Source organism: Moschus berezovskii, chromosome 22, assembly GCF_049115385.1.
Source record: "Moschus berezovskii isolate FMDL1 chromosome 22, NW_MosBer_1.0, whole genome shotgun sequence".
Classification (NCBI taxonomy): domain Eukaryota; kingdom Metazoa; phylum Chordata; class Mammalia; order Artiodactyla; family Moschidae; genus Moschus; species Moschus berezovskii.
This window is the reverse complement of record NC_142481.1, coordinates 45,508,521-45,532,919: the sequence shown is the minus strand read 5'-3', so window position 1 is coordinate 45,532,919 and position 24,399 is coordinate 45,508,521. Positions and strand designations below refer to the sequence as shown.

At 51.5% G+C, this 24,399-nt stretch overlaps 1 protein-coding gene across 4 annotated transcripts in view; it reads right to left on the bottom strand.

The window, feature by feature from the left end:
* Positions 1 to 24,399, bottom strand: part of ZNF423 (zinc finger protein 423) — a 346,670-nt gene that overhangs the window by 290,180 nt on the left and 32,091 nt on the right. The window contains exon 1 of one of the 4 annotated variants that reach the window (XM_055412818.2): positions 20,473 to 22,033. The exons of the other annotated variants lie outside the window; for them this stretch is intronic. Coding sequence (XP_055268793.2) covers positions 20,473 to 20,506 — 34 coding nt within the window. The 5' untranslated portion in view covers positions 20,507 to 22,033. Of the gene's footprint in view, positions 1 to 20,472; positions 22,034 to 24,399 lie in introns of those variants that run through there. 4 annotated transcript variants of the gene reach the window in all.

Below are 24,399 nucleotides of genomic sequence, written 5' to 3'. Positions count from 1 at the left end.
GATGATCTGGATTGGGATCTGGGTTGTTTGACTTAGCCAGTTACAGCTGGGGTGGGGTTTTCAAATTGCAGCTTTGTAAATATGAATTAAGACCTTGAGTCAGACAAAACTGATATTACTCACTAGGCTGAATGCAGCCAAACAGCCTCTGAAACACAGGCGGATATCACTAGAACGATCAGAAGCAGGCCGTCAGGAGCAACAGTTTTCATGGCTACACCTAAAAATCGGTTTCCTTCACATTTCATTGTTTACTCACTTTAAAATGAAATATAGGTATTGCTTCTATTAAGAGGTTGCTGCCAATGTGTAAGGTCACCATGGTACCATTTCATAGGACACTTTCAACAAGATCTGCCTTGGATCCCTAGACCTTGTCAACCACAAGCTCCAAGACATGAATGCAAGGTTCCCAGTTCTCCCTTTGCCCTCAATGTACTCCGAGTATCAGGGCAAAAGGCCCGACGTTTGAGTGACTCAGTGTTCCTTGGTTGGGAAGTGTAAGCTCCCAAGTCACTGAACTGGAGGGTGTCCCCAAGATGCTTAATCCCTCCCTTCCTAAGATCTGACTTCCACCTTCATGGGAAGGAGAAGGAGAAAACATCTGCTCTTTTGGAGCTCTTGGGAGGATTCAAGCTTCTGTTTCTGGGGACAATAAGCCTGCAGAGCTGGGAAGATGGGGAGAGCAGACCGATGCCCTGGCTGGGGAGCTTCAAAGTGGCAAACGCCATAATGGGCAAACAGCCACATCACACACCAGCACCCCCAGAACCACACCCCTCCCAGCGAGGAGCCCACAGGCCAACTCGCCGAGTGACATGGGCACGGACGCACGTTCTGAAAACTGCTGGCCCACATCTTTTTGAAGGTATAAATACACTGTCCTTTATAGATTCTTGATGAGAAGAAGTAACGCCCACCTCCACCGCCACCATCACACAGCCCTGCACTACCCGACACCGAACGTGAGAAGCTGGCCTCTTCTGCCCAGGCAGGTCTCTTCAACAACAAGATAACTGGCAGGGGCAGCAGGCACAGAGGAAGGAAGGCCTGCCCTACAGCTGGAGCCAGGCACTTGCTGGGGGAGTGGGGAGGGGAGGCCGAGCCATCCCCAAAGCGGAATTCCACTAGAGGAGCACAGTGAACACCAAGGGGTGAGCCTCACAGAGAAAATCTGATCAGCACAAAGTCCGGTACAGACAACATCCAGAGGGGCTGCCCAGCTGGTGAGGGGAGCTTGGCGCTTTCTGGGGACTTCCGCAGACTCCAGACTCTAAAATTTATAAGATACTTGGCATCACTGAGGCCAAAACACACACCCCCAGCCTTGCCCAGTCTCGAGGGAAACACAGGGAGACCCACTCCTGTGAGTGACGGGCATCTGCAAGCACAGGGTGGGCCACGTAAGGCCAGCAGGTACACAAAGGGAGTGCAGGAGGGGGGACAAGTGTGTAAACATGGGGAGGGGGCACACAGTAAGCGTGAACACACAGGGCAGGGGTGCAGCTGCAAGTGTGTACACACGGAGGGGAACACATGACAAAGGCATGGAGGTACAGGGCTTCTGCTCACATGGAAGAGGGCACAGAGAGCATTCACCGTGGATCCTGGAGTGTGTTAAGGAAGATTCTGAGGCTGTCTCAGGGCTTCTGAAGAATCAAAATTCCGTGTTCTCTCTCCGCTCTGGGGTCACAAGGTACGGATGGCTGACTGCCCCATGGGTGTATACACCTGTGAACCCCACCAGATGCTGTCTCCCCAGCTCAGCAGCAGGGTCATAAGTGACCACAGCCCCCCTACTCTGGGAGCACCCGGAGCCTTCCCTCTGTGCACCTTGATGACCATCAATGAGATGCCAGTGAGACGCAAAGCCTGTGTGTTGGGCCTCTGGACTTCAGGAACCCAGCAGCAGGGGCAGGTGGTGCTAAGTGGGCACTTGTTCCTGGCCTGGAAAGAGGGTCCTCTCCCCAGGGCTCCCCGTTACCTTGAAGATGCAGAGGAGCTGGAGCTGGGGAAGGGGAAAGAAAGGGGAGGCAAGGGGCTGTGGTGAGGGCTGGAGACAACCTGGCAGTTGGACCAGGGCAGGACCGTGGGATTGCTCAAAATCAGGCAGGGTCCGGGCTGACAGACAAGGTACAGGTAAGAAGTAAGAACGTTCAAGTGTTGAGAACTGCGGCAGACAGTGTCGGGAGGTGAACGAGAGTGACAAACAGAGCAGGCATTGATCTGAGGGCCAGAGAGGCCTCCAGCAGGGCCAGCAGAGCCCAGAAGGCCCCACCCCTCCCTCCCCCAGATCCACAGCAGGCCAGCTGCTCAGCCTGTCTTTGAGGATCTGAGAAGGCCCTGTTCCTGGCTATAAGTTTCTGGATATGTACACAGCTGGGCACTTTTCTGGAGACAGGATCCATAGTTTTCATCACAAAGATCTACAACAACCGCCCCTCCCCAGCAAAAAGAAGAAAGATTTTATTTGAGGAGGCTTCTCAGCTGGCCTCACCTCTCGCTGGTGTTCCCAGGGTCTGAAGGGACCTCTCCATGCTTTCTGGCTTTGGCCCCAGGGCCATCTTATCCTTAGGGAAGGGTGGGCCCACCCTGGCCTGACAAAGACTTCCTAGAGGAGTCCCTGCCCAGTGGAGGTGGTGAGCCCCGCAAGGAGCACATGGCTGCCTCGGCTCATCCCTAGGGACACCCTCTTAGACACACCAGGCTAGGGCCCAGGAAAGTAAAGGACACACTGAGAGCCCAGACTCTCCTTATCAAACATAAAATGGAGCATCTCTCCTGACTTGAAACTAAACAAACTCAACGAACGAAAAAGTGGAAAGCAGGAAAGACTACTGTATATGGAGGGACAAGTTTGCACTGCACAAGGGGCCCAGCAGAGGTGGTGAGAGAGGGTTGAAATTTAGCCCATGGTCTGTCCACTAAGCAGTGTGCCCTGATGCAGAGCTATGGATGCCCAGAGGAGGTGGGAGCCCTTGCTTTTACACAAAGGCATAGCTGGCCTTTTTTCTAATTCACACAGATGTGCTGTAGAGCATAGCCCATGGCCAGCTCTGGCATGAGGCTTGGGGCCAAATGACCATGGTTGGGGCAAGTAAATCCAACCAGTAGGCCCACAGTCTCCAGGTTCCTCTCCAGTGGGGCTGGGGACAGGGAGGGGTGGGGTCATCACGGAATGGAATAGTATAGGCTCCTTGTAGCCAAAGCTAAAGCCACCTGAGCCCCCAGCGCCAGCCCCCTCACGAAGCTCAGACCCTCAGAGGAGCCCAGATCCCATGACAGGGTCACATCACAAACCCATTTATTTAACTTCATGATTCCCTGGCCACTTGCTGAAAAGAGAAGAAACTAACACTTCCAGTGGTGCCACTGTCCTCCATGAGCACTCACACAGAACCAGGGCGCAAGGAGGGCTGAGACTCTATGCACCCTCCCGTTAGTCTGTCCACACCCAGCCACCTGAGCACCTCACCACCAGCAGGACAGGTCTAGGACTCAAAGCAATCTATTTCTGCTCTAATGGCAGAAAGCGAAGAGGAACTAAAGAGGTTCTTGATGAAGGTAAAAGAGGAGAGTGAAAAAGCAGGATTAAAACTCAACATTCAAAAAATTAAGATCATCGCATCCAGTCCCATCACTTCATGGCAAATAGATGGGAAAAAAGTGGAAACCATGGCAGATTTTATTTTTGGGGGTTCCAAAATCACTAGACGGTGAAATTAAGGCACTTGCTTCTTGGAAGAAAAGCTATGACCAACCTAGACAGCTTACTAAAAAGCAGAGGTATCACTTTGCTGACAAAGCTATGGTTTTTCCAGCAGTAATGTATGGATGTGAGACCTGGACCACAAAGAAGGACGCGCGCCAAAGAATTGATGCTTTCGAACTGTGGTGCTGGAGAAGACTCTTGAGAGTCCCTTGGACTGCAAGGAGAGCAAACCAGTCAATCAGAGAAAATCAACCCTGAATATTCAATAGAGGGACTGATGCTGAAGCCCCAATACTTTGGCCACCTGCTGCAAAGAGCCAACTCATTGGAAAAGACCCTGATGCTGGGAGAGATTGAGGACAGGAGGAGAAGGGGAATGACAGAGGATGAGATGGTTGGATGGCATCACCAGCTCAAAGGACGTAAGTTTGCACAAACTCCGGGAGATGTTGAAGGATAGGGAAGCCTGAAATGCTACAGTCCACGGGGTCGCGAAGAGTCGGACACAACTGAGTGATTGAACAACAACAAAGCAAAGAAATATATTGGGTTGGCCAAAAAGTTGATTCATGTTTTTGGTACAATCTTATGGGAAAACCCAAAAGAACCTCTTGGCCAATCCAATATAAACCTGGGGGAATCTAAAGCATCTCCACTTGGCCCCACCCAGCCCTACTTTGGATCCTGCCTGTGGGCCCAGGGCGTCAAGCTTCTTGACCAAGCTCCCAGGGTCATCCTGACCATCAGCTACATAACCACCACTGTCCACCTCCTCAAGACCATCTCCCTGACACCCTGGCCCCGGCCTTCAGTGAGCCTCATGCAGCAGCGGTTTGCCAGAGAAAGATGCCTTAGGCTCAAATCCCCATCTGGCACGGATTGCTGTGTGACATCGGCAAATGAAGGAACCTCTCTGTGCATAACCTACCTGTGAGGTAGCATAAAATAAGAAGGTGTTAAGAAAGCACACGGTCCTGAGCCCAGTATCAAGGTGCCCGGCAAAGAAAAATGACCATACAGCATAATGTGCTGTTTCCAGCTGTACTCTCAGTCCCATTAGGGAGACCCCCTACCTCTCCTCTTCCTCCCATCCGCCAGCTCATTTGACACAAGAGGAAATGTATCAGTGACGCTAGGAACAACAATCATTTATGCTCTTCATGCACATTTCCATCTTTATGCTTAATCTTCCCAGTGGCCGGACAAAGGGTGATGGTGTCCATCTCAAAGGGGAAACCAGGGCCTAAATGATTTTTCTAAAAACTGAGCTAAATTATACGATGGAAGTAGAGCTCAGATTTGCAGCCAAATCTCACATGGCCCCAAAGCTCGCACACTACCGCCAACCCACCTGCCTCTCAGCCTGTGCTGAATACACAGCCTGAGCTTCTCAAGCCTTCTGTGCCCTCTCAGAAAAGCCACAGCTGATGGGAAAGGTTGGGGTTGAAATGACTCCTCTTTTCGAACCCTCCAGAGACCAGCCTGCAAAGCCAGTGTTGAGTGTGCCAGTCTAGGGCAGACCCCCTGCTCCCCAGGGCCTGGATTCTGCCTCTCAATCTTGGTTCCCCATTCCTAAGGCAGGGATAATAAAATTCCATTTGTTTTGAAGACAAAGTGAAATAACACACGTGAAGAGCTTAGTCCGGTGCCTGGCATACAGTGAGAACACTAAAAAGGACTATCATGTCTGTGCTCCCAGCAAATCCATTCAGGGTGGGGAAGTTTCCTGTAAATTCCCTTTGGGGTCCCGCCTGGTGGGCCTTAACACTTGGAGGGTCCCAGGCCCCCCAGGACGCCCTCATGTTTAATCCCGCCTCTCCCTGAGGTTAGTGTCCCTGTTCGTATATATATATTTCATTTCATACAGTCTCCCCTGCACAGTCTCGTTAACCAGAAACACACAGCATATAAACGTGAATTTATGACGGGGTCTGGCTCCCACATCCTGCTTCAGTGGCAAGCCTGGCTTCTCACCCACCAGCTGTCCAGCTCTGATGGAAGGTGACAGAGCCGAGCGTACACTCTGCCATGCACGGAGGGGCCGTGACAACATCCCACACAAAGGATACATGGAAGTGGCCTGTTGAGTGCTACGGACATGAAGGTGGGCACCAAGTCCCCCGGGTCAGGGAACATCAGCCTGGGGTCCCTGCCTGCCCCAGACAACACCCGCCCAGATCTATTCGCTGTTTAGTGTGGGGAAAACAGAGAGAGTAGACCAGAACTCCACTCTCTTGCCTTGTTTCCACTTTGATTTAAAGAGAAGCACCATAAAGTAAAGACTAGGTTTTTATGACCCCTCAACAACTTCTTCTCTGTGCTCACATACTATAAACAAACATCAGTACCGTGTTACACATGTGGTTTATCTCAGACACGAGCAAAGAGGAAACTGAGTCAGCTTTTGGAAACCGGTGTGTGCGCACATGTGCATGTGGGTACGCGTGTGTGCGTTAGTGTTTTCATTTCATTTTCAACACACAGACCATCTCCTTCTTCATACCAAAAGCCCCAAGCCTTCCCCAGGAATGAACTGTAATGACCGTTTCCAAACATGCTGTAATTCCATAGGGATCTCCCGGGGGTAGGAGCAATCATAACTCTTTACAGTTTAAGGAGTCAATACTTTTCATAAGCCTGATTTGGGAGCGGGATATTTCATTGGCACAGATGTGGTCCCCCAGCTCAGCCCCACTGCCCACCCACCATGGTTGTAACGCACATGGAGGCCTCCAGGAGGTCCTGAGCACCTCCACCTGGCAGCCGGTCTCCCCAAGACGGGCCTCACATCATCCAAACCTGCCCAAGGTTCCCGAGAGGATGAGCATCTCGGGGTAGGGTGCGAGTTTCTCCAGCTCCAAGTTCCCCAGGACTGGCAGGGCCTCCCCAGACCTCCCCCAGGAGCTCGGTTGGTTCACACTCCTGCACCAAGTGTGACAGACACTGTTCTCCACATCAACTTCCTCCTTTTACTTAAATACTTTATCTTCTAACCTCCTTCTAAGCAGTGCTACTCACGAAATCACACATTCTGGTGTGGTAGTAACAAATTTTCTAATAGCTATTAGAATAAACACATAAAGTAACATTTTCCTTTGAGTAGAATAAATATATACAGAATGAAGGGGGGGGGGGGACTCATTACCCTATCAACCACCTGCATCGCCACAGCACTCAGGGATGCGGAAAGTCACATCTGGGGAAAACGGGTATGGGTGGCGCTAGGTGACCTCTGATACAGCAATGAATGGGGAGGGGGCATACCGCTTCACGTCCTCCCGCCCCAAAACTGCATCACAGTTGTCCTATAGGGAACTCCAGAGATCCACCCAGCCCATTTAAGTTCATTTAAGGGTAGTGTTGAGCAGAAGGCCATTGTTGTTGTTGTTTAGTCACTAAGTTGTGTCCGACTCTTTGCGATACCACGGACTATAGCCCACCAGGCTCCTCTGTCCATGGGATTCTCCAGGCAAGAATACTGGAGTGGGTTGCCATTCCCTTCTCCAGGGGATCTTCCCAACCCAGGGATTGAACCTGTGTCTCCTGCATTGGCAGGCAGATTCTTTAGCACTGAGCGACCAAGGAAGCCAGAGGATAGAAGGAGACATGCCAACTACAAACCACACCAGCCCCCAGCATGGAGCTCATGGGGAAAGTCAGTAGCTTCCCAAGTGTGCCCGGTCACCTCCCTGTATGAGGCAGGGCCAGAGCACAGGGGCCTCACCAGCCTGGGACCACTGCCCAGTGCAAGCACCTGGCTGAGCCGGGGGGCAACCAGCCTCAGGAAGTCACAGCAGGGAGCCCCACCAAAGGCAAGGCCCCAGAAAGGGCCAGGGGAACGGCAAGGGATGCAGCTGAAGGCAGGCGGCCTGCAGCCCCCAGGCCCCAAGGCTGGTAAAGAGCCCTGGAAGGAAGCGCAGTGCTGGGGAGGGGGTACACTGAGCCCTTCCTACCCCCAACCACATCTGTCTCATCCCATAGTCCTGAGAGGCCCGAAGCCTGCCAGATGTGGGCCGCCCATGGGGACCGAGTTCATTTTCCCCGCGTCCTGTGATAATACTTGGCTGTGTTTATTTAACTTTTTGCTTTGGATGGAGAGGAGATGGGCCAGGAAAATCAGTTTGGCTCCCTTGGATCAAAACATCACAGCCCACACATCATGCGAGGACACCCACACAGAGAAGCTCCCCCTGCACCATCCAAAAACTCACATCTGGGCCGCTGCTGGCAGGGGCTGGCCCCGGGCTCTCAGAAGGCTGCTCAGTGCAGAGCAGGGTGGCTGAGCTGCTACACACACCCGGCTTGGCCCGCCAGGGCCGGGCACCCCGCAGCATCCATTGTCGCACTCTCAACCAGGCCCAAAGGCTCAGAGAGCTTTCAGGGGATACGTGGTGCAGCTCACAGGGAGGGGAACCAAAATTCACAGCCAGGCCCCGAGGAAGGTGAGAGAAGGATGGATGGCAGGAAGAAAGGAACGTCCCCGAGGAAGGCTCGTGAGGGCCCAGGTCCCCAGCCTGCACCTGCACATACAGACGTGGCCGCAGGAGACCTTCATACATGCCCTGGCTCCTGGGGGGCCTCGGGGAGGGTTCACACACCCATGCCCCCTGATCTTGCAGACTGCTTTCAGGGCCACTACCAAGGCCCATGGCCCCTGAAGCAGTTCCCAAGGCTGGCAGTAAGGTCCAGGAGCCTGCAGCAGGAGTGGCCACCAGGGGCCCACAGGAGCTCCCCCGCTGCCCATCAGGCAGGACCGGGGCCTTCCCTCAGGCCTCCTCTTACATTCGCCCCCAGCCGACAGCCCACCCCACTTTCTCTTTCACCCTCAGCTCCTTCCCTTGCTGAGAAGGGGCACCCACATAGCCAAGTCCTGCCTGGGCCCCACCTCCCGCAAACAGCACTCTGGAGATGTGCATCCTGAAGACCCATCCACCCATCATGGGAAGAGGCTCACGGACACCCCGGGCAGCCAGGGCCACGTGGGCAGGGGGGCTCCTGGGGACCTGCAGACTAGTCTGGAAGCTAGGGCACGATCCTTGCTCACAGGCTCCTCTCCGCAGTGTGGATGGCCACTGAGGGGATTCCGTAACATGGAGCTTGGTGCAGAACCCTGGTCCTGCTCTGCCACACCCGGCTCTCTGGTCTGGGTACCTCCGTCTCCACTCTTCTTCACGCCTCTGCAAGGAAGCTCATCACTGTATTTCCCTGTCAGGAAACTCCAAGAGCTGAGAGCACAGGCTTTGTAATCGGGCAGACCTGGGCTCCAAGGCCTGGTTCCAACACTAACGAGCCGGGCGAAACCAGGCAGTGGTTAACTGCCATCCTTGGGTTTCTCTAGGTCAAATGGGGCGACACGAATATCAAGCCCTGGGAGGTACTGCGAGGCAAGGAGATGATGTGGGAGGATGCAGAGCACAGCAACAGTAAAAGCCCGTAAATGGTGCCCACCAGGGGCAGTGGTAGTGGCCGTCTTAGCTCAAGAGGCCAGCCAAATCCCTCCAGGAACATTCACACGGAGATTTACTGCATTCAACACACATTCTCAGCCAGAAGGAACCACATTTACTTCTTGAGGATGTTGGGTCAGGATGGGCAAGAGTGTGTCACGTGTCACAGAAGAGAAAGGTGAGGTCGAAGGGGTGAAGAGCCTGCAGGTCACACTTGGGTGTCCCCCAGCCTAGTCCAGACTCAAAGGCTGGGCTCTTTTCACAGTCCTGCCAGATCACCCTTGCTGTTAGCATGGCCTGCTGTGCTAGTCACTGCTGATTATGCACTCCAGTTCAGGGGTGTGGGGGGGACAAAGGCAGCACCCTATGAAGCTAACACAGTCAGTACTTCCTTGCTGGAATGGAGAATGGGCAGCAGTCATTTCACTATAAGGCTTAAAAGCATCCACAAGCACACTGAAGACCTGGGACAACGAGAGAGCAGACTGTCCTCGGGGCGCCCCAGGTGCCAGGCAGGAGGCTAAGCACTTTGAGGGCATTTGTCTGTTTACTCCTCACAGCCCCTTCATCCCAATCACCATGAGAAAACTGAGGCCTGAGAATTGTAAATGACTTGTTCACAGTCACTCAGCTGCAGGCTGGGGAAGCCAGTCGCCCAGCTCTGCCATTCCAGTCCTCACCACTCTTGCTGTTGCGCTCATCACCTTCAGAACAACCTTCAGCGTCCTCTGCCTACATCCACCTCCCCAGCCCCTCTGCCCGCAGGGACCCTTCCCCAGCTCACACACAGCCATGCTCCAGCCCATGCATCTGCAGGCCCTCCTGCCTCGGGGCCATTGCTACTGGTGTACCCATCACCTAAATCGTCCCCCTCCACATTGGAGACCCCACCTGATCTCCACTATCCACTGCAGACCCCTACATAAGTAGATCCCCTCCCCCCAACTCCTCTTCCTCCCTTCTCAGTGGCCGACTCAGCTGGGATCCCCGAGCCCCTGAGGCAGCCCTGGGCTGTGAGCTCCTCCAAGCCAGGACCCCACCCTACCTCCTTCTCTGTTGTCATCTCTAGCCAGGGAGCACTCATTACCACTGGTTAAAGTTAATTCACCCCAAGACCTTGGCTTTTTCACTTTTTTAATTCCCCAGACTGTAGAGGTGGAAAAAATTTTTAAACACAGGTGGGCACACAAAGAAATATAAAACTGTCCTTTGATGCCCTCTTGGACATGCCCCAGGTATTCTGGAGTGGCTGGCCTAATGGAACACTTTCCATGCATTACATTTCCTTTTTCTTTAAACAAAAGTGGGATCCTAGTCATGTCCCTACGGCCCCCGGGTGTGCAGGGCGGCTCTGGAAAGCCGGCCAAAAGAAGTCCATGGGCACATGGGGAGGTGGCCAAGGAGGGGTACCAGGGTGATGGGGGGTCTTGAAACCACATCTTAGGAGGGAAAGCAAAGGAATGGACGCTGTTCAGCCCAGAGGGGCAGGCGCAGGGGGACACCAGAGCTGTCTTCTGGCATCTGAAAGGCTGTCATGGGGAAGAGGGACAGAGTTTGCTATGTGGCCTCAAGGGGTCAAACCAGGACCAAACAGGGAGATTTCAAGGAAGAATAGATAGGATTCCCTCAGCAGAGGCTACAAGGGAAGGTCCACTCGGGAGGTAGTGAGGCTGCTGGCATAGGGTCAAACAGATAGGGAGACCCCAGGGGAATTCAAGGCTCAGCTAGAAGAAGTTACAGTTGACCTTGACAGGCTTCTCTAGACCAGAATCTCAAATGGCCTCAGGAGGACCAGAGGTGAATATGGAGGGGGAAAGGGGACAGAGTTGGGCTGTGAATGACCCACCCCGCAGCCAGTCAAAGCTGCCACTCAGAGTATGCTCAGTAGTTCCGATCTTCTGACTTTTCTGAGAAAGCCAGAGATCTGAATATTTATATGAATCATTGCAACTTTTAAACAAGCCCAATAAATTTCTTCACTGACTAGCATCACCGACTTAATGGACATGAACTTGAGCAAACTCTGAAAGATAGCAGAGGACAAGGGAGCCTAGATCACAAAGAGTCAGACACGACTTAGTGACTGAACAACTGTAAGCTTGTCACAGGTCAGATAGCATCTTTGCCCTGCATGCTGGAGACCCCCTGGACTAACAGGGAACTCACAGGGCACATGAGGCAGCTGAAAGGGAAGGGCCTCACAGAGCAGCCATCCTCGCAGGGACAGAATGGGTTAAGGCATGGTTTGGCTCTCTGCTTCACTCCAGGGCTGCAGCTGGCCTCCAAGCCCCCCTGGAGGCTCTGTCAGCTGCCCAGCCCCCGTCCAACCTGCCTGCCTTCGCCACTGAGCCTGGAACCCCAGATCTGGGAACAGGACAGCTGCCCTGGGGCTGGCTGGCCACAGCCAGCCAGGGAGAGATTACATTCCCCAGGCCCCGCTGAGAACCATTTGCTCATCTGGGACGGATGCCACAGGGGCAGAGAAGCAGACCCCTGTGCCCGCTCTCCTCTCCCTCTCGCCCTACAGCTCCTGGCCTGTGGACAGGGTGAAGACCTCCAGAGGCACAATTACTGAAACGGTGACAAGTATGATTGTTCACTGAGCATGAACACCAACGACCGGACTGGGTGTTTACACACGATGGGGGCTCATATAACCCTCGCAGGCGTAATCCTCACAGTCACCCTGTGGGGAAGCTTTTAACTGTCCTCACTTCACAAGCAATGAAACCTATAGTTGGATAGGTCAAAACACTCGCCCATGGTCACACAGCCAACAAGTGTCAGAGCTAGGATTCAAACCCGGTTTATTCAACTCTCTAAAACCCCACATCATACCACTGGGCTCCCAGTTATCCATATACTCTCTCCACTTGGTTATGCTCTACGGGGTCCAGGTACCTGGGGCCTGACTGGCTACGGGAAGGGAGAGGACAGAGTTAATGTACCAGCATAGATTGGGATGTGCTAGACTAAGATGCTGAGCCATTCCCTTCAGTTTCGCTGCCAGTCCTATAGGGCATCCACAGCAGATGACCAATGTCTTGTAAGAAATGGGGGTTGGGGCTGGGGCTGGGGTTAAGGGCAGCAGCTCCAGCTTCTGGACAAGACCCCCATGGCCCCAGGGGTAACCTCAGGACTGGTCCCATCACTGTTCCTGGAATTGAGCACCCCAGTGATTCTGACGTCACCCCAAGTTAAGAGCCTTGGGTCCAGCACAATGTTCCTGAAGCACAGCAATAATACCTGGGAAATCTCAAGTTGGATGGGCCGGTTTAGTTTTTTCAAAAACACATTAAAATAAATACACAGGTATTCAAACCTAAAACGTTTGTGCTACCTTGGGAAGAGCCGTGGGGGCGGGGAGCAGGCTCTAGGAAGCTGGCTGGGTTTTTTCTTCATCTGATGCTGGTTACACAGATACACTCAGTTTATGAAACTTCCCTGAGCTGAACCCTTATGACTGGTACATGAAACTTTAACAATAAAAATGCACGTATATGTGTTAGTCACTCAGTCGTGTCCAACTCTTTGCGACCCGATGGACTGTAGCCTGCCAGCATCCTCTGTCCAAGGAGTTCATAGCCACTCCCTTCTCCAGGGGATCTTCCCAACTCAGGGATCGAACCTGGGTCTGCTGAATGCAGGTAGATTCTTTACCTTCTGAGCCACCACGGCCGCAGGTTTAACACTAAAAAAGCTAACTTGAAAAGCACTGCTGCTGCTGCTGCTGCTGCTAAGTCACTTCAGTCATGTCCAACTCTATGCGAACCCATAGACGGCAGCCCACCAGGCTCCGCCATCCCTGGGATTCTCCAGGCAAGAACACTGGAGTGGGTTGCCATTTCCTTCTCCAATGTGTGAAAGTGAAAAGTGAAAGTGAAGTCGCTCAGTCGTGTCCGACCCTTAGCGACCCCACGGACTGCAGCCTACCAGGCTCCTCCATCCATGGGATTTTCCAGGCAAGAGTACTGGAGTGGCTTGCCATTGCCTTCTCCGTGAAAAGCACTGAGGAAGCACTAAATTAACCAACTTGAAATTGCATCTAACAGATTGGAAAACGAGAGGAGCCAGCTTCCTAGAGCCTGCTCCCCGCCCCCACGGCTCTTCCCAAGGTAGCACAAACGTTTTAGGTTTGAATACATGTGTATTTATTTTAATGGGTTTTTGAAACACATTATTCATACATGTGCACGCACATGGAACTGCTTCGGAACTAGGCACAAGAATCAAGTAACACCAGTGGCCTCTAGGGAGGGGAAGTGGATGATTGGAGGTGTATTTAATTTTGTGCCTTGTGCGTTTACTAGCAATTTTTTAAAATGTTTATATGCATTCTACTTTAAAGTCCCCTGCCATACCACCAGGGGTACCCAAGGTGCACTTTGGGAAGCTGTGCTATGTCAGCCACTCTTGGTCCCCTCCCAGGTCTGGCCCTACTAGGCTGAGGGACTTTGGGGAAACTCCTGTCCTTTTTGGCACCTGTGTCCCTATGGGCACTGCCACACGGGGTTTCCCAGGGGGGCCCTCCCAATCCTGGTGCCCTAGATGTCATCACCGGACGAATCTGACTCCATGGCCCAAAGCCAGCCTAACGGGCAACTGCCTCCTCCACCTTCAGCCCTCCCTGAACCTTACCCCAGACTTCAGGACCTTCCAAGACAGCAGGACAACCCACTAAGGCCACCTGACAGTCAGGCAGGGTGTTGCCCACCAAGTACCCACCACCCCAACCTCTGATTCAGCACCCTCCTTGTGTCCGAAGGAACCATCTCTCATCCACCTGGACCTTGATGGACCGTCAGTCAAAATGTTCTGCCCTCCCCTGGCCAGCCAGGCTAGATGCTCAGACCTTCCCAGAGATGGATCCTTGAGCAAAGTAACACAGGAGATAGAGCCGGCGGGGGCTCTTTGACTGCAGGGGCAGCTCCCTGAAGACAACAGCCATTCCATCTAGTTCCTCTCATCTCCAAAGCTGCCCTGTCTGGGTCCCGTTTCTCTTTCTATTCATTCCATCAGCCCTCCCCTGTTGTTGCCGTTCAGCCACTAAGTCGTTGTCCGATTCTATCCAACCCCATGGACTGCAGCACGTCAGACTTCCCTGTCCATCACCAACTCCCAGAGCTTGCTCGAACTCATGTCCATTGAGTTGGTGCTGCCATCCAACCATCTCATCCTCTGTCGTCCCCTTCTCCTCCTGCCCTCAATCTTTCCCAAGCATTAGGGTCTTTTCCAATGAGTTGGTTCTTCCCATCAGGTGGCCAAAGTATTGGAGCTTCAGCTTCAGCATCAGTCCTTCCAATGAATATTCAGGGTTGATTTCCTTTAGGATTGACTGGTTGGATCTCCTTGCAGTCCAAGGAACTTTCAAGAGTCTTCTCCAGTACCATAGTTCAAAAGCATCAGTTCTTTAGCACTTAGCCTTTTTTAAGGTCTCCCTTATCCTCCCACCAAACTTCATCCCAGCCTGAGTTGTCCAAAGCTCATTTCTGTCCTGTGTGAGCACTGAACCCTGATGGACAGGAAAGTCACACAGTAGCTGATATCATCAGGGTGATCCCACCAACATCCCCCACCCAGAAACCCACCCCGAACAGACCAAGAGCTCTCTAGGCAGGAACCAGGGCTCCACACCCGTTCCACCCATCTAAATGCCTCGTAAAGTCCAGAGGAGGCCTCACTTGGGCTTCCCGGGAAGAAGCTGCAGGAAGCAAACACCTCCTCACTCAAGGACATCAGCAGGGTCAGCCGAACCCCCACTTCCTCCTGGAAACCCCAGAGGAGGCAGGAAGCAACACGGTCAGGAAAGGCGTGCAGCTGTGCCCAGGGTCTAGTTGAGGGCTGCCAGGGGCCAAGAGCCGGGGCAGAGAAGGCCCTGGGCCATGGTCACAGCCTGGCACTCGGAAACTGTGAGACCTCGGGCCGGGCCAGTAACACAACGCTTTGAAGCACCACCTGGAACCTGGACGTGACCAATCCCCGAGGGGGGAATGAAGGGCCAGGCATGTCGTGAGCCCCACCAAGTCATACCTACTTCAGTCAACATGGTGAAGGGTCTGAAGGGCAAACACGGACACAGCGGGGAGTCCCTCTCTCGAGCTGGCAGACTGAGGCTCAGACAGGAAACATGCCTGATCCTGAGAACTTCCCGAATCTCCCCGCAAACCTCTGCATTTCCCCTAAATAACCAAATTAACTGGCCTGGCTATACAATTTGATTCAGACAGTTTTGTAAGCCAATACTGTAAAAAGATTAATTTTTAAAAAAATACACAAAGTGCTGACGGATGGACAGGTCCAGTACCCCATTTCTCCACCCGCTTTGAACCCAGAAGCATGGCCCCAGATGGGGGGGTCTGAGGGAGGGAAGCCTGGCACATGAGCTGGGAGGCAGGAGGAGACCAGACTTCCCTGGGAGTGTGGATGGCCAGACAGACGGAAGGGGCGGGAGGGGGCTGGGTCTCTTACGAGGCAGCCACAGAGCACCGGCTTCCCTTCTGCATCCCGGCATCCTTCTGCGCACATGCAAGTCCCCCCTTCCGAGCCACCGCACGTGGAGCGGCATGCTGTCAGGGCCTCGGGGTCTGGAATGAAACAAATGGAGGCCCACAGCTGGGTGACCTTCGGCAAGTTACCCAACCTCTCTGAAACTGTTTCCTCATCCGCAAAATGAGGACCGAAGAGCACCTACTTTAGTGGGAGAATAACGCTGCTTAGTAAAGGCAGCCATTATTTTTTTTAATCTTTATTGGAGTACAGTTGATTTACAATGTTGCGTTAGTCTCTGCTGTACAGCAGAGTGACTCAGTTATACGTATACATATATCCACTTTTTTAGGTTATTTTCCCATACAGATACTGTTCATGGGGTTCTCAAGGCAAGTATACTGAAGTGGCTTGCCATTCCCTTCTCCAGTGGACCACATTCTGTCAGACCTCTCCACCATGACCCGTCCGTCTTGGGTGGCCCCACACAGCATGGCTTAGTTTCATTGAGTCAGACAGGGCTGTGGTCCATATGATCAATTCTCCAAGCTAGGCTTCAGCAATATGTGAATCGTGAACTTCCAGACGTTCAAGCAGGTTTTAGAAAAGGCAGAGGCACCAGAGATCAAATTGCCAACATCTGCTGGATCATGGAGAGCGCAAGAGAGTTCCAGAAAAACATCTATTTCTGCTTCATTGACTATGCCAAAGCCTTTGACTATTTGGATCACAATAAACTGTGGAAAATTCTGAAAGAGATGGGAATACCAGACCACCTGACCTGCCTCTGGAGAAACCTGTATGCAGGTCAGGAAGCAACAGTTAGAACTGGACATGGAACAACAGACTGGTTCCAAATAGGAAAAGGAGTACGTCAAGGTTGTATATTGTCACCTTGCTTATTTAACTTATATGCAGAGTACATCATGAGGAAAGCTGGGCTGGAAGATGCACAAGCTGGAATCAAGATTGCCGGGAGAAATATCAATAACCTCAGATATGCAGATGACACCACCCTTATGGCAGGAAGTGAAGAGGAACTCAAAGGCCTCTTGATGAAAGTGAAAGAGGAGAGTGAAAAGGTTGGCTTGAAGCTCAACATTCAGAAAACGAAGATCATGGCATCTGGTCCCATCACTTCATGGGAAATAGATGGGGAAACAGTGGAAACAATGTCAGACTTTATTTTGGGGGGCTCCAAAATCACTTCAGGTGCTGATTGCAGCCATGAAATTAAAAGACGCTTACTGCTTGGAAGGAAAGTTATGACCAGCCTAGATAGCATATTAAAAAGCAGAGACATTACTTTGCCAACCACAGTCCGTCTAGTCAAGGCTATGGTTTTTCCTGTGGTCATGTATGGATGTAAGAGTTGGACTGTGAAGAAAGCTGATCGCCAAAGAATTGATGCTTTTGAACTGTGGTGTTGGAGAAAACTCTTGAGAGTCCCTTGTTCAGTTCAGTTCAGTTCAGTTGCTTAGTCGTGTCCAACTCTTTGTGACCCCATGAACCACAGCACGCCAGGCCTCCCTGTCCATCACCAACTCCCGGAGTTCACTCAAACTCATGTCCATCGAGTCGGTGATGCCATCCAGCCATCTCATCCTCTGTCGTCCCCGTCTCCTCCTACCCCCAATCCCTCCCAGCATCAGACTCTTTTCCAGTGAGTCAACTCGTCGCATGAGGTGGCCAAAGTATTGCAGTTTCAGCTTTAGCATCAGTCCTTCCAATGAACACCCAGGATTGATCTCCTCTAGAATGGACTGGTTGGATCTCCTTGCAGTACAAGGGACTGTCAACCCTTGGACTGCAAGGAAATCCAACCAGTCCATTCTAAAGGAGATCAATCCTGGGTGTTCACTGGACTCATGCTAAAGTTGAATCTCCAATACTTTGGCCACCTCATGCGACGAGTTGACTCACTGGAAAAGACTCTGATGCTGTGAGGGATTGGGGGTGGGAGGAGACGGGGACGACAGAGGATGAGATGGCTGGATGGCATCACCGACTCGATGGACATGAGTTTGAGTGAACTCCGGGAGTTGGTGATGGACAGGGAGGCGTGGCGTGCTGTGGTTCATGGGGTTGCAAAGAGTCAGACACGACTGAGTGACTGAACTGAACTGAACTGAACTTCCCATATAGATATTAGCAACAAAACTATTATTATCTGTTTCTTGCCCTGACACCTGCAACTACTCCTGGAAAAGGAAAAAAGTAAGAAGTCCCTGGGCAGCAACTGGACAAAGATAGATTCTGACAAAGGGGCAGAACCGGAAGCACTCTGGAGTTTCCCAAACTTTGCTAAGCAGTGGGGCTCCCTGACCTTTCCATGAGAAGGCTAAAGCATAACCCTAATTCATAAAAGGGGAAAGAGAACTCGGGGCCCAGCATCTGACTTCTCAGCCTCCGTCTGGCTAGTCACCCAGGAAGAGTGAGAGACTGCTGATCCAATCTAAGCTCCTATTGGACAAATGGGGACGCGGAGGCGCAGAGAGGCGGTGCAACCAGGGCAAAGTCACACAGCACACAGGGTGGGACGAGGGGCTGTCACTGCTGCAGCTCGTGTAACCCTCGGAGTGCTGGCACTGCTTGAGGCCGCCAGGGCCAGACAGATAACAGACAGGGGTGAGGAGGGCTGGTCGTGACACAACAGGAAGCGATGGGAACAGTGGCCTTCCACAGCACATGTGCCCTCATGGAAACAGGCAGAGCCAGCCGATCCCTGCTGTGCAGGAACTAGGGCCAGCGAGACCAGATCTTTGGATTACTGTGAACAAACACTATAAATCTGGATTGTTGTACAAACGTTTCTGAATTTTAAGTGTCACATTCTATTTCCCAACAAAGTTGCTGCCTGAGCAGCCAATAAGCACAGTACTCTGGCCAAGGCTATGGTCCTTGGATAACCAGTTTGCAGCCTCCATTCTGGTATTTCAGCACAGGTCAGGAGTATGTCAAAATGACATGAGAGGCACTTGGAGGGTATCTTCCCCTACAAATCAGAGTCACACCCAGGTAGCTAAAATTCTACCATTAGCTGTTCATTCCTTTGAGTCAACAGGGCTTTCCCAGGATAGTCTTCTAAAGAAGAATCCAAGTGTTTGTCTAGAGGAGGGACCTGAGCCAACATTTCAGTTCCGGAAAAACAGAAATTAATAATAATCACAACAACAATAAAAACAAGAGCAATAATGATCTGAAACTGAGCAATAACTATGCTCAAGGCACTCTCCCCTGTACGGGGGGGCACAGCTATCTGGAAAGGTTTCTGAGACCAAAGAAAAGCACAGGTCTGCTTCAGGTAAGAAGCTGCTAAGTGTGAAAGTCGCTCAGTCGTGTCCAACTCTCTGTGACCCCATGGACTGTAGCTCGCCAGACTCCTCTGTCCATGGGGTTCTCCAGGCCAGAATACTGGAGTGGGTAGCCATTTAAGGGCCCCCCCAGAATATCACCTCAAGACAAGATCAGACACTTGGTGTCTTTCCAAAAGAGAAGCATCCACCACATTTGCGGTCTCAAAATAAGTCTGGCATCTTCCAGAGACAAAACTTTCAGCTGCCAAATAGCTGGGGCATGGCCGAGGCTCTGGCCACCTGACGTTTTGCAGGGAAGGGGGTGTGCATGGAGTCCTGGCAGCAGGGAGGGGAGGGCAGAGGGAGGCGGGGGAAAGTTTATCTCGACACTTTTCCCTAAAATGCTGATCTTAGGTCTAGACAACAGAAAAGACGCTGCTAAAATTACTAGGAAGTCTTTCCCAAAAGGCATTTGGGTACATCTGATTTTAAAACACACTTGCAGAGGTCCACTCTCTAGGCTGGCCCCTCCTAGGCTTCCAGATGAGGACTCCAGGAAGGGCCTCCAAGATTATCAACTCCGTAAAGAGACAAGGAGGCCAGCAGAGGAACAGATGAGGACTCCAGGAAGGGCCTCCAAGATTATCAACTCCGTAAAGAGACAAGGAGGCCAGCAGAGGATCTCCCAGGAGGCAGAGCAGAAATCAGAACATGGCTCCCCAATAACAACCCGGGGTTTGGACCCCACAGTCACAGGGACCACCATGTGACTTAGGCTGAAGGAAAAGAGCTAAGTAGAGACGCACTGGCAAGGAAGAGGATTCTCAAGCTGAGCTGTGACCTTCAAGGTAGGAGAACTGGAGAAAGGGTAGTTCAAAAGCAAGAGAAAATAAATTAAAAAGAAGACCAGCAGGCCATCCACTTTTCCCAGTAGCTGTTATCTGCACAGGAAGTTTTCATCCATCTTTCCTCTAACCCTGTTAGATAAGTAAGTAGCAAAGGATGGTTATCTCCATTTTTATCAGGGTTCAGAGAAGTTAAGACACTAATCCAAGATCACACAGCTGGCAGTACCAGGTCTTCTATCCGCCAACCTCTCTAACTATAGTTCACAAACCTCCTTTCTCTGTGCTCCAACACACTGGCCATTCCAGTGGGCATCAAACGTGCCAAACTCTCTTGGGGATGACAAGTTGTGCACTATTAGCAATAGCACTAACACCCTTCCCCACGCCCAACCACCGTCTTCACCAAGTTACTCACAGTTCACTTTCCCTGGCAAGTGTGTGAAAGTCACCAAGTAGTGTCCAACTCTTTACAACCCCGTGGACTACACAGTCCATGGAATTCTCCAGCCCAGAATACTGGAGTGGGTAGCCATTCTTTCTCCAGGGGATCTTCCCAACCCAGAGATCGAACCCAGGTCTCCTGCATCGCAGGCGGATCCTTTACCAGCTGAGTCACCAGGGAAACCCTTCCCTGGGAATCCTTCTGTCAATCTGAAATCCAGTCTCCTTATCTCTTGACATACCTTCTGTTGAGTCGCATTGTAGCTTCACACCCATGGTCACTGTCCCTGTTCAACAAGGCCACATAAAAGTCACCTGGAGGCACTGTTCAAACTCAGAGTCCTGGGCTCCACGCACAGAGATTTCTGATGCAGCAGCTCTGGGCTGAGGCCTGAGAGTCTGCATTTCTAACAAGTTACCAGGAGATGTTGCTGCTGATCCTGTGCTATCCAATCCAGCAGCCACGAGCCTGCAGTGGCTATTTAAAATTAAAATTAATCAAAACTAAGTAAAATTTAAAATAGTAGTTTTTCAGTCACACTGGGCACATCTCAAGTGATCCATAACCACACGTGGCTTATGGCTACCATATTGGACAGCACGGACCTAGAACATTCCCTGCATCACCGAAAGTTCTATAGCACAGACACCAAAGAGCACGCACTGCTGTTAACCACAGGCTCATCTCTGTGAGGCTTTGATTACTGTCATCTCTTCCACAGGACTGTACATTCCATGAGGACTTGGCCTAATATTAGATGAATGACGGATGGATGGATGGATTGTTGGTGAGGACTCTGGAAGGGGCAGGAACCACTCTGGGGGGCAGGCTCCCATTACACTTTGCCACCCTTGATTATCCTGGTGGAGCATAAATCCTCTACCCCATTCCATAGCCCTTGTCCCCAGATAGGAGCAGCAGAAGACTGGCCCCCAGGTGCCAGATGACCATGCCTAACCAAGAGCAAAGCTGTGTCGGAAAAGAAAGTCAGCTCTTAGCAGCCCTTACTATTTTGAGTTCCTGGATGCCTAGCAAACATGCGCTGACAACCTGCCTTTAATAGCCCCAGTTCTGAGTGTCTTAAAGACATTTCCAACTAAGTAACCCAAATAAATTTAGCGACTTTTTTTTAATAAGGAGAAATAATTAAAGAACAGATGGTGTTGCTTACTTTGAAATTTTTGCTCTAAAATAGATTTTGTGTGCACCTTGGTTGGAGTTCAACTTCCACCCCCCCTCCGTGTGTCAGAAAAGGAGATCAGCTCACTAATTACCTGGCTGTCTTTTCCCTACAAGATCCCAATTTAAGAATCTCGTTTCATTCTAAGAAAATTAATTCAAAATGCCAAATAATTTAAAAATGTATTAAGATTCCCCTTAGACTAGAAAGCGAAAAGGAGCTTTCATTTGTCTGCTAAAAATCACCTTGGGTAGTTGAAGAGAAGTTTAGCTCTTAAGACTTGATCCCCAGAATTGAGCTTTTGGCAAAGCTATTGGTTCCATATGTCCACAAAATGTTCCATTTAAAATATATGTGCTTTTAAATTGGTCTCTGACCATTTCTCTGCCGTGGTCTCTAACCACTCCACACATTTTCCCAACCCTTGGAGCCTTGTTCTCCTCGGAAGCTAGACGCTTTTATTTGCATTGGAGGTAACCTATTTCCAGCATGCCAAAACCTGTTCACTTTCAAAGCCACTTTTGGAGATTTTATAGCCTGAAATGGAATAAAATTTAAATTTAATAAAATTTGAGACAGAACCCTCCCCCCACCAAAAAAAATGAACTGGTTTAAAAGCCAGCTACCCAGACATTGAAGAAAATATTCTGAGAAAGCCCCACAGGGTGGAGGGAGAGAAAACCAGACCATCGACAGCCTGCCAAATGTCATTTGGGGCTGGTTTTAGAGGAGAACCAGAGCTGGGGATGCAATGCAATTATTTAAATCCAGAAAGAAAAATGTTTGCTCCGAAATTTGGCAGCAGCCGATTGCCTCTGATTCTTTTTGTTTTCAACTGATTCCATGCATGGGTGGGGGAAGTTTCCAGCCCAGAAGGGCACATCCGACAAGGGTGTCACACCTGGCCTGGAGGTGCAGCTTGCAAGTTGAAAGGTCCAGGTATTTTTTTATCGGATGAACTGAGTTTCACACTAAAGCATGGTGGGGTAGCGGGCCACATTTTTCTTTAACTCACAGGTTGTAATGAGAGGGGATTTTCTCCCTTCCTTTGTTTCTCTCCTCTCTGCCTTTGTCCCCGGCTGGCAGCCCCCCTCTGCCCCTGCCGCACTCTCTCTTTCCCTCTCCCTGGCTGCCGGTATGTGAAGCCCTCATCTGGCTGTCACTCAGGCCCCTTTGTGGGCTCCACAGGCCTCAGGGTATTACAACCCCCCACAGCCCCGGGCCCTCTGCAGCCTCAGAGGCTGTGCTCAAAGGAGGCTGCACTCAAAGCCAGACGGCTGGCCACGAGTTTGCTTTGACACCCACAAAGGGCACCGGAGGGTGCGCCAAGTGTCCTCGGATGGTTCCCTCCCTACCCCAGAGATGGTCCCATGGGCTAAACCCATCAGCATCACATCTCCCTGGCTGGCCAGCTGATAAATTAATCCCAACAAGAATGTGGGCAGAAAGTCTGTGGTTTGGGGGCCAGCACTCGATACACAAGAAATCGTGGGTGCGTTTGGGCTGAAAAGTGACTTGTTTGCCTAAGTCTCTCCTGCAGGAATTTTTGAAGACAAGTTAGTTCAGGCCACGAGGCTGCTGCTGTCTCATCTCCTCTCCTGCAAAGGCATGGCCCCTTGCTAGGCCCCTGTCGGGTCAGGAGGGATGAGACCCACGTTGTCAGCGAGCACAGCTTCTAGCACCTTTCATCTCCCAGCTTCCCTGCCCCCACCCCTCAGCCCACAGCTCTCCCCTGCTCTCCTTTCTTCACTTTCTTTCACTTTCTTTCACTTATCCCCGTCTTTCACTGTGTATTGGGTCGGAGCCCTCCTTCCCCAGGAAGTCTGCCTGGGAGAATAACAGCAGGATTGCTCATTGCAGGCTAGTAAGCCTGTTCCGTCCCACAGCCTCCTCAAAGCAACCTTCTGAGATAAGACACTACTGCTACCCCCATTTAGCAGATGAGAAAACTGACACTCAGACCAGTGAAATGACTTGCCCAGCCAGTCAGATGCAAAGCCAGGATTCAACTGCTTTTCCAGGAATGTGAATGGAACCTCAGTCTCTCTGGATGGCCGACACTGCAGAGCCTCTGCCAGCAAGGCCTTGCCCTGGGGTGTGGCCCAGAAGAGGGGATCAGCCTCACTGAGTCATCCCCACGCTCTCATCAGGCCACCCTGGTGACTAATGACTCGGCAAAGCAGAGAGGCCCGGTGGGGGACAAGGCCTGTGATCGACCTTGAACTTAAGAAGCTCCAAGCTTGGACCAGCGTTGTTAATGGGAGTAACCTGAGCCAGCCCTTGGATGGAAACTCTGGGCACTAGGGCTGGCTGGCCTGCCGGCGGCTGGCAGCACCACCTGGATAAGAGCTTCACTTCTCCATTTCACTGGGCCTCTGTTCAGCGCAACCTTTTCTCAGACAACAAAGCAGCTCCCGTTTATCAAGCGCTGTCTGAGTGCCAGCACTCTGCCAAGCACTTTACACACATTATCTTGTTTAATCTTCACTACTGTGCAGAAAAACCATGTTAATGCGGCCTTCGAGGCAAGGAAACTGAGGCCAGGAAGGACAAGGGCACACGGCTAGTGAGCCCTGAGCTGGCTGGCATCTGAAAAGGCCTCCGTTCTTAGCCGCGGTCCCATGCTCCCTCTAGAAGGAGATTACGGCTGATTTTGTTATCTTCCTTTCATTTTAATAGATTTTCAGGGCACACTGCATCAAGTCAAAGGGAAACAAAGTTGCAACTTGATAAGAAAGGAAAAGGGGGAGGAAAAAAAGATTTGGAAGGATGGTAATATTTTCTCTGATGAGAACACTTCACACGCATACAAGCACATGTGCAGATACACACACATACACACACAGTAGCTTTAATCTGCTGTTTATTTGGGATTTCATGATTGTTAAAAATCTCAAAGGTCATTTTGGTCCTCTAGGGCACAGATCATCAGTTTCAAATTGGACAAACGGACCCAGACACAAGGGCTTCTCCGGTGGCTCAGCAGTA